This window comes from Megascapheus bottae, chromosome 11 (genome assembly GCF_031878675.1).
Source record: "Megascapheus bottae isolate mThoBot1 chromosome 11, mThoBot2.hap1, whole genome shotgun sequence".
NCBI classification, from domain to species: Eukaryota; Metazoa; Chordata; class Mammalia; order Rodentia; family Geomyidae; genus Megascapheus; species Megascapheus bottae.
Window position 1 is genome coordinate 63676072 of NC_143519.1, and position 12904 is coordinate 63688975.

Sequence of the window (12904 nt, forward strand, 5' to 3'; positions counted from 1 at the left end):
TCCAGTTAATTAGAGATAGTCTCATAGGTTTGTCTCCTTGGGCTGGCTTCAGACCTTGACCCACAGATCTCAGCCTTCTGAGCAGCTAGGATTATAGGCATGAACCACTGATGCCTGTCTGTTTATTATTAGGATGTGTTAGTGAAAAACTTGGTGGATGCTTAAATGAGTTCTGTCTAATGAGACTTGTTTCTAAAATGGTGGTTACTCACAATTAACAAGCTTCTTTGTTGATAAACGGACACAGGATGCCAGCGGGATGACGCTGGTGATGCTGGCTGCGGCGGGAGGGCAGGATGACCTCTTGAGGCTGCTCATCACTAAGGGGGCCAAAGTGAACGGACAGCAGAAGAATGGAACCACAGCCCTCATCCACGCTGCCGAGAAGGTCCTCAGGCCATTACGAATCCATATCTGTAGGAAAGCATAATGGTCATGTGGTCATATGACTCTGCACTTTCATGTTTCACTTGGTCTGTGATACATTATGAATGGATTTTTTTTTATCAGAAGTATTTTGAAATAATAACTTCAAAATGTAACTTACCTAGTTGGGAATAATTTATATACATCTGAAGTATCAGTATTAATTTCTGTCTTGAGCAACTTAAGCAATTTGAAACTCCTTTATAGCAGAAATTAAGAATGTCTTTTGAAGTAGGGAATGATGTCTCACACCTGTTATCCCAGCTACTCAGAAGACTGAGATATGAGGATAAAGGTTTGAAGCCAACCTGGACAGGAAAGTCTGAGAGGCGGTTTATCTCCAAGTTAACCAGCAAAAAGCCATGCTGAAGTAGAGGTGTGGCTCAAGTGGTAAACACCAGCCTTGAGCCAAAAAAAAAAAAGCCAAGTAAGAGTGTCAAGCCCTGAGTGCTCTTTCTAGGTAGAGGTGGCCTGTGCTGGGCAGAGCAGCAGGTGGCTGCATGGCAGGTGGCCAGAGCTGCTGGCTCAGTATGTGGGCTTCCAACAGCCCTTCAGTAAAGATACAGGAGCAGGCCACCCCGTCCTCTATTTAGCATAGTATCTAAAAGACGTCTTAATAAAGAATTCTAAGAATTAAATTTCCTATTTTCTTTTTCTAAGTAGAACTTTTTAACCACAGTGGCTATTCTTCTGGAAGCGGGAGCCTTTGTTAATGTGCAGCAGAGCAACGGCGAGACCGCACTCATGAAGGTAAGTCTCTCCGTCCCAGCAGCTGTTCTTGTGGTGCTTACCAGTACCAGCCCCCGGCTTTCCTGAGGAACGCTAGTAGAATCCACAGCTCACAAGTGAGTTGGGGTGGGCCAGCAGGGCATCGCTTAGTGTGGCAGTGCACGTGATGTGTGGAAACACACACAGGGAAGTGCCCCTGAGCTCAGCCTGCCGAGCCCACCACAAGACTTGGGATGGGATGTAGCAGGTGCCGAGCTGTGTCCTAAAAAAATAATCATGATAGCCAGAGAGCGAGAAAGGATTGCATTTGTTTTGGGGACACCTAAGTCTCAGTGTGTACCGACTATCTTGCCAGAAGGAGAAGTTGTTGAAGAAAGAGGCAGACGCATTTCAGATTGCAACCTATTAAACTTGTCTTAAATGCTAACAAGAGAGGTTGATCCCAAATTCCAAGGAAGGGTTTATAAACCAAGCAGATAAAAGGGGCCCAAAGCACCTGGTGCTGGTGGCTCCTACCTGTCAACCTAGCTACTCAGGAGGCTGAGATTTCAAACCTAGCCTTGGTAGGAAAGTCACTGAAACTCATATCTACAAGTAACTACCAGAAGTGCAGCTGCGGCTTCAGTGGTAGAGCACTAGCTTTGAGTAAAAACCTTCAAAGATAGCACCCAGGCCCTGAGTTCAAGTCCCAGGTCTGACAATAAAGTGATCTAAGACCAGCCTCTCTTTGGCCTTTCTCCAATTCTGTTGGCCACTGGCTTGTTCAGTGACAAGTAAGAGACAGGTGTCAGTGGCCAGCTCCAGCGCACTGCCATCATGGCCTTGTCCAGTAGGGCTTAAGATGTGTGCCAGAGGTGCCCAGCTGGCACAGCGGGAGTCACAACCAACACAGCAAGCCCATGAAATAGCCGTGCTAGAGTGCTCGTGGCCACGCAAGCCTGAGTAGGAAAGCATGGGGCTCTCCCTTGGTCGTCACTGTTTCATATTGGTTCATGTGTCTTGTGTGGCACTCTGGCTTGCGGGGTTTTCAAGGCGAGGGTTAGGAAGCCTCCCGCTACTTCTAAGCACGCTGAGTGCTGTGCACAGCAGGACTGCATCTGTCCCCCAATCTAGGCTGGCATATTCCTTTGTGGCAATTCCAGCTTGCTGTTGGGGCATGAATAGAAGGTCCAGACACGGAACCAAAAGTGACTTTCTCCCTCTGAGGTGGAGCTTCACAAAAACCATGGTCCACAAAGGGATCTGTCTCCAACACCTCACCCCAGCTCACATCCAGTGTGAGCAGTGTGGCTGGGCTCTGCAACAGGCCCGACACTGTTTTATTTTGAACCCTGGCCTTCTAAGCAGAGTTCTTCTGGCCCCTGGCCACACTTACAATATAGGACTTACCTACTTTGTACTTTGGGGGTTCCCCTCACCATTTTTAGCTTATGGAAATGCTCATTTGGCTTGGTCTTTAATCCTTTAGTATTCCTATGTATCGATTACTGACTTAGATTCAGAGCACTGCTGTTATTTCTGCCCAGTGTCTTCAAGACCCAGTGGTCATGGGGTGTTTCCGGATAGCAGCTACTCAAAACCTGGGGAGAAGAAAGTGAGGGAGGGCTAGCCACGGGCACTTCATTCACCAAGACACGGGTCTGGGAGGATACTGGGACAGCTGGGAGCCATTGAAAGATGAACGCTCCAGACAAATCCCCATTTAAAGGGATTGCTTAACGTTTTGTAGTGCAGTAAAGAAAATGGATGGAGTAAAAGACAGGCACTTTGCAAACTTGTAGGGAGAGTTCTGAAATGAAGCAAAATAGTAGTAATTTGTACTTAAGTGGGAATAGAGGGATGAGAGAGGATAGATCACCAGTTTTTTTTTTCTTTATTGCGCTTAAGTAATTACATAAATACTTTTACATTCACACTTACACAGGTAGGTCATCATTCTGAATTACAAAATTTAAGTTTAACAAAAAATACGAAGACCTCAAGTTTTAGATAGGAAAAAAGTTTAACTCTTCGGAACATTAATGGTAAAATGATTTCTTCCTGATCAGATGAAATGTACATTTCTCATTTCTTTCCTGTTACTTAGTTTCAGCTGTTCCTCTTTCTCTCCCATTTCCTCCCTCCCTTCACTGCCCTTTAGTTGCTTAGTTTACTTTTGTCCATGTCTAGTGCAGCTGGTGGGCCCTGTTGTGTTTTTCACCCATTTTCCACTGGTTCTGTGCCTTCCTCCCACTCAGGTCACCAGCTTTTGAGGACAGAGTTCACAGAACCTGAGAACAGCAGTGGAGCTGATGGGCCTGAGTTAGCAAGTGCAGACCGCACAGGTATCAGCAGGAGGCAGGCATTTGGCTGTGGGAAGAGTGCGCCTCAAATTATGCTAAGGACAGAGCCCTGGGCTAGAGATCCAGCCAGAAACTAAAAGTGGACTGCATGAGAAAGATGGAACCTTTGGAAAAACTTATCAGGACAAAAGCAGAAAAGCATTCAAACAGTGAGCATTTTGGCAGGCAAACTTAGATAGAGAGAGAGAGAGAGAGAGAGGGATATCTCTATATATCTCTAGATATATCTACATCTATCTATATACATATATATATATATATATACACACATATATATATATATATATTTTCTTTTTTATTTTTGCCAGTCCTGGGACTTAAACTCAGGGCCTGAGCACTCTCCTTGGGCTTTCTCAAGGCTAGAACTCTACCATTTGAACTACAGTACCACTTCTGGCTTTTTCCATGTGTGTGGTACCAAGGAATCGAACCCGGGTCTTTAAGCATGCTAGGCAAGCACTCTAGTACTAGGCCAAACTCCCAGCTTCAGTTCTTCCTTTTAATTGTGCACAGTTGCTAGCACCTGTGAACCTTGGCCTTCTTCACAGAGAACTCACAAGAAGAAGGAAGCAGATGACGGTACTTTTTAGATTACAGTTACAGTATAACTATTTTTCTGTTCTAGGCTTGTAAAAGAGGAAATTCAGACATTGTGCGGCTTGTGATTGAATGGGGAGCTGACTGCAACATTTTGTCAAAGCACCAAAATAATGCACTTTACTTTGCAAAGCAGTGTAACAACATGCTTGTATATGAGTTGCTGAAGAGCCATTTGGAGACGTAAGTGCAAAAAGTGAATGCTGGGCCGGGAGTTTGGCCTAGTGGTTAAAGTGCTTGCCTAGCATGCATGAAGACCCGGGTACCACATACATAGAAAAAAGCTAGAAGTGTGCTGAGGCTCAAGTGGTAGAGCTCTAGCCTTGAGAAAGTCCAAGGACAGTGCTCAGGCCCTGAGCTCAAGCCCAGGACTGGCAAATAAAAAAAGGGAATGCTGTGGTTAAATTGCAAACCATGACATCTCTGTTTGGGCATATTATAATTAGAATAGCCTGTGTGCGCCTACTCAGAAAAACATTGTGTGAATGTTGGGCACTCTAGCTCGGTGTAGTGTTGACTAGTGGATATGAGCCTTAAGGTTCCATCCTCAGTCCTACAGACAAATGTAAAAATTCTTCTGGCAGTGCCTGCCAGGAATGCTGCAGTCCCAGCTGACTGGCATAGGTGAGTGTGGTATGGGAGCAGACCTGGGAAAGGTAGTGCCTCTTTGTGCCTCCTGCTCCCACTACACTAGGAAATCACTGGGCTTTGGGTCTGCAATATGGTCACTCCACTTCCAGGTAGAGGATCCAGAAGCAGAAAGCCTACGAAAGGCATGTATCTACTCTGCCCTCCAGACATCTGTAGCAGGCACTTTCTAACTTTCTAAGTAGTTCAGAGAAGCTGGCTGTTTCTTCTCCTGCTGCATAGGGTAGCTACAGAGCCAGCCAGTGGGACAGCTAGCCATCCTGTTTGCCCAGGACTGAGGGACTCTTTATTTCTCACAATTCACACAAACATGTATTAAGCATAGTCCTGTACCAGATAACCACCAGTAATAGGGAGAAAACAAGGCAGAAGACTTGCAGTCTCAGCATGTGGGAGAACCATGTTCAAGGTTGTCCCGGGCTTTAGTGGGATACTTTGTCTCAGAAAAAAAAAAAAAACAACAGAGGAGATAGTAAAACAGAAGATGTCTTAATATGGCACAGAAACTAGGGAAGGTAGAGTCACAGTTCTTCTTTCTGTTTTGGACAGTCCTGGGACTTGAACTCAGGGCTTGGGCACTGTCTGAGCTTTTTTTTTGCTCAAGGCTAACACTCTACCACTTGAGCCACAGCACCACTTCTGGCTTTTTTTGTGTATGTGGTACTGAGGAATGGAACCCAGGGCTTCATGCATGCTAGTAAGCACTCTACCACCAGGCCACACTCCCAGCCCAAAGAGATGCAGTTCTATCTCAGAAGAACATGGTCAGTGTTGTGAATTATGGCTTGTTCTTTTCTCTATTAACTCATACATTGAAATTATAAACTAAATAAGGGGGCCGGGAGTTTGGCCTAGTGGTTAAAGTGCTTGCCTAGCATGCATGAAGACCCGGGTTCGATTCCTCGGTACCACATACATAGAAAAAAGCCAGAAGTGGTGCTGAGGCTCAAGTGGTAGAGCTCTAGCCTTGAGAAAGTCCAAGGACAGTGCTCAGGCCCTGAGCTCAAGCCCAGGACTGGCAAAAAAAAAAAAAAAAAAAAAAAAAACTATATAAATAAATGGGATATACTGTCTTCATTTGATGTATATGTAACTATGTTTAATGATGAAATCAGCATAATTAGCATTTCCCTCATTTTAAACGTTTTTTTATTAAGATGTAATATTTGTTTTATTTTAATATATGTACATTTATCTTAATGGTTCTCTGTTCTCTTTTTTTTTTTTTTTTTTTTTTTTTTTTTTGCCTCCTGGGCTTGAGCTCAGGGCCTGAGCACTGTCCTTGGATTTTCTCAAGGCTAGAGCTCTACCACTTGAGCCTCAGCACCACTTCCGGCTTTTTTTTTTTTTTCCCTATGTATGTGGTACCAAGGAATTGAACCTGGGTCTTCATACATGCTAGGCAAGCACTTTAACCACTAGACCAAACTCCCGGCCTCTGTTCTCTTTTACTAGGCTTTCAAGAGTAGCCGAAGAGACGATCAGGGATTATTTTGAGGCTCGCCTTGCTCTGTTGGAGCCTGTTTTCCCAATAGCATGTCATCGCCTCTGTGAGGGGCCTAATTTCTCAACAGATTTCAATTACAACCCTCCACAGAACATACCAGAAGGTAAACCTATGCTTAGCCAGATCTGTTTGAAATGTACCCTATGAATGTAAACTGTTAGAAGCTTTTCTTTAAAGAAAATCTTAAGCAAGTGTCGTTATGTGTAAAAATTATGTAAGGTAGTTAACAGCAACGCTACGCTGACAAAACAGAGACCCTATGATTTCAGGCAGTGCCACCGAGCATGAACTGTAGGAGAATTTAGTCCCAACAATACTTTTTTTTTTTTTTTGGCCAGTCCTGGACTTGAGCTCAGGTCCTGAGCACTGTCCTTGGACTTTCTCAAGGCTACAGCTCTACCACTTGAGCCTCAGCACCATTTGCAGCTTTTTTCTATGTATGTGGTAGTGAGGAATTGAACCCGGGTCTTCGTGCATGTTAGGCAAGCACTCTACCAGTAGACCAAACTCCCAGTCCCCTAACAATACTTTTTTAAATGGAGTTTTACTAAAATACTCCTTCCAGATTCTAAGCCTTGAAACTTTTTCTTTTTTTTTTTTTTTTAATAGTAGTCTTTTGTCACTAAAAAGAGCCACTAGTGTTCCCATGGCGGTCTCTTCCTCATGACAGAAACCAGATACTCTATCCTTAGATCCCAACCTTACATCTATGGCTGCTTCCTACTTAGTAGAGCTGAAAGAAGAGACTAAACCCTATCCCTAGCATTCTGAGTGGTGCTGTAGGCAAGAGGAGCTGCAAACAGGTCAGAAGAGCAAAATCTGTATTACAGTAATAGTACCCTGAAGGGAGGAGAAAAGGAGAGACTCCTACCTGGGCTGGCTTCCAACTGAGACCCTCAGATCTCTGCCTCTTGAGTAGGATTATAGGTGTGAGTTACTAATGCCCAGCTAGCTTCACCTTTAAGTAACCCCCACCCCTTCTCTCGTTTGTTTGGTCGTGGGGCTTGAACTCTGGGCCTGGGGACTGTCCCTGAGCTCCTCAGCTCAAGCCTATAGCCCTACTACTTGAGCCACAGCCCCATTTCTGTTTTTTCTAGTGATTAATTGGAGATAAGAGTCTCACAGTCTTTAGTGCCCAGCTGGCTTGAACCCTGATCCTCAGATCTCAGCCTCTTGAGTAATTAGGATTACAGGAGTGAACCACTGTGCCCGGCGCTGGGCTTTGTTTAAGTCTAAGAGCAATTGGTAAGCGTTACATGGACAAAAAGCTGAGTTCTGTAGGGTAGAAACTGCAGGGGAAAGCAGCAGAGATTGGAAGGCTGTGCTTGAGTGATTAAGTGTCCTCTGCCATGCGCTGCACCCGGCTCCTGAGCTGTCCCCTTGGGGCCTGATGGGGCCTGTGTGTGAACTACTCTCTTTCTTCCTCCTTCAGGCTCTGGTATCCTGCTCTTCATTTTCCATGCAAATTTTTTGGGTAAGGAAGTTATTGCTCGGCTCTGTGGCCCATGCAGTGTACAAGCAGTAGTTTTAAATGACAGATTTCAACTTCCTGTTTTTCTGGTAAGATTTCCTGTTGTTCAATATTGAAAGTTTAAATTGAAGTGTAGATAGTTAGGTGTGAATAAGATATGATTACAAATAAGTGATCTAGAAACTAGTTGTTGGCAATGAGACATTCCCTTTAATCAGAGTATAGTTATTCTGAATTTGTCAATGTGTTATTGCTAGGCATATCATACTCGCTGAACTAGCTTGCTCAGCTGGAACTCTACCCATTGAGCCATGCCGCCAGCCCTGCAACTAATATTTTCACTGCTTGTATTTGTTCTTTTTGTTGTTCACTTTTGTTTTTGTTCATTTTGTTGGGGTGTATGTATGTAACTGGGGTTTGAATTCAGGGGCTCACACTCGCAAGACAAGTGTAGACCATACCCTTAACCCCTTTTGTTGTTTTGTTTGAGACAGTCTCAGCTTCTGAGTGTTGGTCTTATAGGTATCCATTGTGCCTGGCTCTTTATGCTCAATTTTAGTTCATGTTAGTGGTTCTGTGTTTGGTGTGTGTGTGTGTGTGTGTGTGTGTGTGTGTGTGTGTGTGTGTGTGTGTGTGTGTGTGTGTGTATGTGGTTGGTCTTATAGGTATCCATTGTGCCTGGCTCTTTATGCTCATTTTAGTTCATGTTAGTGGTTCTGTGTTTGGTGTGTGTGTGTGTGTGTGTATGTGTGTGTGCGCGCGCGCGTGCGCGTGCCAGTCCTGGGGCTTGAACTCAGCCTGAGCACTGTCCTTGGGCTTTTTTCCTCAAAGCTAGCACTCTGCCACTTGAGCCACAGCACTACTTCTGGCTTTTTCTATGTATGTGGTACCGAGGAATCGAACCTGGGTCTTTGTGTTTGCTAGGCAAGCACTCTACCACTAGGCCAAACTCCCGGCCCCAAGTTCTGTGTTCATTTCTGATACCACAAAAAGCTGTTCTCCAAGAATTTGTATATTTAATCCTTTCACCACTTTTAAATTCTTTCCTTGGGCTACATTAAGCAGTATTACTTGTTATAGTCATTTTAAAAATTTGTTCTTGGGTGTGAACCTGAAACACGTATCTGCGTATTTTAATAAATCAAGAGAAAAGAAAGCATGTCATACATATTGGCCAGCTGCGGTGGTACATCTGCAGTGTCATCCCTTGGGAGACCAAGGCAGGAGGATTGGGAGTTTGAGTCTAGCCTGTACTGCATTGCAAATTCCACACCCAACCTAGAGTACATAGATGAGAGTTTAGCTGATAAATGTTAACCTATCCTCCTGTCTTTCTTTTCTAGGATAGTCATTTTGTTTATTCGTTCAGCCCTGTTGCAGGCCCTAATAAGCTCTTCATAAGACTGACAGAAGCACCCTTCACCAAGGTGAGTGTCATTGCCACCCATTGTGCTGTCAGGAGAAACCTTCCAGCAGGCTACTTTTGCTTCCAAATTGTCAGTGGTGGGGACGGTACTCCTTAGGACAGTGAATGGAAGGGTCTAAGACGTGAGCAGACAAAGCAAACCATGAGAAGAAGGAGTCCCCCTTCCTTCACGGAGTCCACTCACTCTGGCCACGCTGGGAAGACTCAACAGTCAGAGTCTTGTTTAGGTTTTGGTGCTGAATTCCCACTCTATGTTCAGACTAACCACTCCCTGTGGAGGGAAGCTAGTTAAAATGGCTAATCTGATAATACATGTGATTATCTTACTTTAAATTAGAAAGATTTGAATTTTTTTACTAAAATATCCATAACCTAAGTTGATAACCAAGGTTAAAATACTGTCCCAGTGAAGACAGGTGTTGGCCATGTTTTTGTGAGAGAGTTTGCAGTTGTGTACTGACGTGCCTTTCTCCTTCCCAGGTTAAGTTGCTGATAGGTGCATACCGAGTGCAGCTGCAGTGACCCAAGGACCGCAATGATCTGTTTTCAGATGGATTCCTAAATATTATCTTCAATGCAGTTTGGAATTTATGTTTCAAACATAAATTTTCACCTGCAAACTTCTTGTGTCACATGTTGTAGTCTGTAAGGTGGGACATGGTGGCTGTAACTTAAGCAAAATCTAGATGTCATTATTTGTAATCAGAATTTCAGCATTGTATCCAGACTGCCTATTTCTGTTTTTTCCACAATGTGGAATGCTATATATATAAGGACTATTTAAGAGCATTAAAGATTTTTTAACTTGCAATGACCTTCTAGCCCTGAGACTTCGTTGTTAGGTTCAGGTGCTTACAGCAAGGGCGCGGGGAGGGAGGCATCCTGTTGGAATGCATCTGAACGCGAGGACTGACCTAAGGTGGTGAGTGACACCCACATAAGGTGTCCCTTTCTAAGTGTGCAGTTCCTGCTTATCTTTACCCGCAGTAACACGGTAGAGTCTCAGCAAGACCTCGGGTCCAGGCCATTACAAGGCTCACGAGCAGTGCTTTCTGCATAGGCCATCCATGAAGGAAACTGCACGCCAGCTCCTGTGCCTAGTTTACATAGTGATGCTGCTGGCCTGGCTCCCAGCCAAGCCTTCTGCTGCATCAGCCGCTACACAGTGCCTTGTGAATGAAAACACTGCCTCACGTTGACATCTTCTGAAAATACTTAGCAAACATTGTCAAGCACAAATCATGGAAACGTTGAAAACTAAAGGTTTCTAATTATATTACCTTTTTTATTTTTATTTTACCTTTTGCCATACTGGTGATTGAACCCCGGGGCTCGTGATGGCCTACGTAAACAGCACCACTTGAGCTAAATGCCCTTAACCCTTCTGTTTTTGTATATCTTCTCTTCACCGCAATACCAAGAGTGGACCCAGGTACTAGCACACACTAGATAAGCACTCTGCCTCTGTAAAGCTCACATCTTTAAAACTAATGGTTTTCTCAATAAATTCAGTCTGTCTCCTTTGTCTTAAGTCCCTGAACTTCAAAAGAAGGTACATTAAATATGTGTATTTCCTACTTAAATGGAAGAGTATTGAACTTTTTCAACTGAACTAAGCCCTATACTGGTGGCTTCATCTAATGTCATAGCTTCCCTGGGGAAAATTTAGGAACGGTAGGTTAGATCATGTAGCCGAATACCTGTTTTCAAAGGCTTTCAAATGAAATTTATCCTTGGACTCAGGCTGTTTATCAAGGAAACAGCTACAACAAAGCAAGCCAAATAGAAATCTACACAGGACCTTTTAAGAGTCTGGGCTGAAAATGTGGAAGTTGAAGGAAGCCAGTAGGCAAACATGATCTTTGAACAGAGGATTTAATGGATGGTGAAGTGGGCAAGGAGTTAGAATGTGGAAGGAACAGCTTAATGTTTTCTGTCAGGACTGTTACATTTGGAGCTTTTCCCAGATGTGTGTTCTGTAGCACAGCTGTTAGGAATGTAAAGTCATACAATTTAATGCATTTTGTTCGAATAAAAGCCCACCATGACTGCATTAAATTGCAGAGCCTCTGTATGGCAGAGGACATAGCTAGACAGTTAAACAGCCCACAGAGTGGGAGAAGATCTTTACTAGCCATGCAACACACACGGGCCTAATATCTAAAATATACCTACAGCTCAAAAAATTGAATCTCTCAAAAACATCTTCAAAGAAGCAACTTGCCCATTAAAAAGTGGGCTAAAGACAGAGACTTCTCTGAAGAGGAAATAAGAAAGGCCTATAGACACATGAAGGAAATGCAAATCAAGCTGAGCACAGCGTCTCATGCCCATTGTCCCAGCTACTCTGGAGGCTGAAATCTGAGGATAAGGCTCAAAGCCAGCCCTGAGACTCTTCATTATCAAGTATTATCTAGAACTCAGATGCTGGCAGGGATGTGGCCAGGAGGGATCACTACTACACTGTTGGTGGGAGTGCAAATTCATTCAACCACTCTGGAAAGCAGTATGGTGATTCCTCCAAAGACTAAACATAGAGCTCCCCTGTGTACTGTTGCAAAAACAGCTCAGTATGGAAATATGCCAGTGCAGACAAGGATTAGCATCCACAGCAAAGGGCCAATGAAGCTCTTAAAATGCAAGCTACTTAGCATGTCACAGAAACAAAGGAAGGTTCCAAAAGGTGGATTCAGTGGGAGAGCCATTGCCTAGTGAAGCTGAGGTTTCATCTCCAGTACACAGGGACTGGAAAACAAAATGTCAGGGACAGACCTTTTAAAACTTGGACTATCAGGTCCAGGGGTATGGCCTAGTAGACCCGGGTACCACGTACATAGAAAAAGCCAGAAATGGCGCTGTAGCTCTAGGTAGAATGCTAGCCTTGAGGAAAGCCCAAGGACAGTGACCAAGCCCGAAGCTCAAGCCCACGACTTTACTATCATTTATGCTTGTGCTAAACTGGCATTGAATTCAAGGCCTCTCACTCTTGTTAGCTTTTTCCTGGAAGGCTAAGGCTCTACAATTTGATTACAGTTTTTTTTTGCCAGTTAACTGAAGATAAAGAGTTGCAGATTTAGCTACTCAAATTGGTTTAAATCTCAACCTCCTGAGTGGCTAGAGCTCAGCTCTGAGTACTTCTGAGACAGGGTTGAACAATGCTGACCCGTAGGCTAGTTCAGCAATGTGTGTCAACAGTTGGGACCACAGACATGCCACCATGCCCTCTTCCTTTGAGGAGACTGGTGGACTTTGGGGCACAAGCTAGCTTACAATCAAAAGCCCCTCAATCTCAGACTCCTAAATTGTGGAAAGGACAGAAGTGAGCCAGCTGTGCCTGGGCAATATAAAAATTTTTATAAAGTAAAAGCAGATAAGCAGAATCTTGGGTGGCTCTCAGACAACTGAAAAGGAAGACTTGTGGGTCCAGTTACCAACACAAAGCCATCACAACACAAAATATTTTATATCTAATTTACAAAACTGTTAATGCATATATGAAGACACTACAAAACCCTCTACTTATGAGCAAACACTAATAAGGAACTCAGTTAAAAAGTAGGTGGAGGCACAGTTGCCCCATTTTAGGTTAATTTAGGTTGACATCATGGAGGCATCCACAGGCCAGGCCAAGTTACATTTGTCCATTCCCAAACTGCATGTACCCCCAGCCCATTCTCCCCAAAGCACACATACTCCCAGCCCCAACTGTGTCAGCAACATGCTGTAGCTTTAGTCCCCGCGCCATTCCGCCAGGTGCC

At 44.1% G+C, this 12904-nt stretch overlaps 1 protein-coding gene across 2 annotated transcripts in view; it reads left to right on the top strand.

Moving 5' to 3' along the window:
* Mphosph8 (M-phase phosphoprotein 8) overlaps nucleotides 1–9709 on the top strand; it is a 39930-nt gene extending 30221 nt beyond the window's left edge. Inside the window, exons 8-14 of one of the 2 annotated variants that reach the window (XM_090342434.1) lie at nucleotides 248–388; nucleotides 1090–1176; nucleotides 4123–4277; nucleotides 6198–6352; nucleotides 7682–7809; nucleotides 9064–9147; nucleotides 9627–9709. In XM_090342434.1, coding sequence (XP_090198560.1) covers nucleotides 248–388; nucleotides 1090–1176; nucleotides 4123–4277; nucleotides 6198–6352; nucleotides 7682–7809; nucleotides 9064–9147; nucleotides 9627–9668 — 792 coding nt within the window. In that variant the 3' untranslated portion in view covers nucleotides 9669–9709. Of the gene's footprint in view, nucleotides 1–247; nucleotides 389–1089; nucleotides 1177–4122; nucleotides 4278–6197; nucleotides 6412–7681; nucleotides 7810–9063; nucleotides 9148–9626 lie in introns of those variants that run through there. The other variant, XM_090342433.1, reaches the window with a different exon arrangement.
* The last annotated feature ends 3195 nt before the right edge of the window (nucleotides 9710–12904 follow it).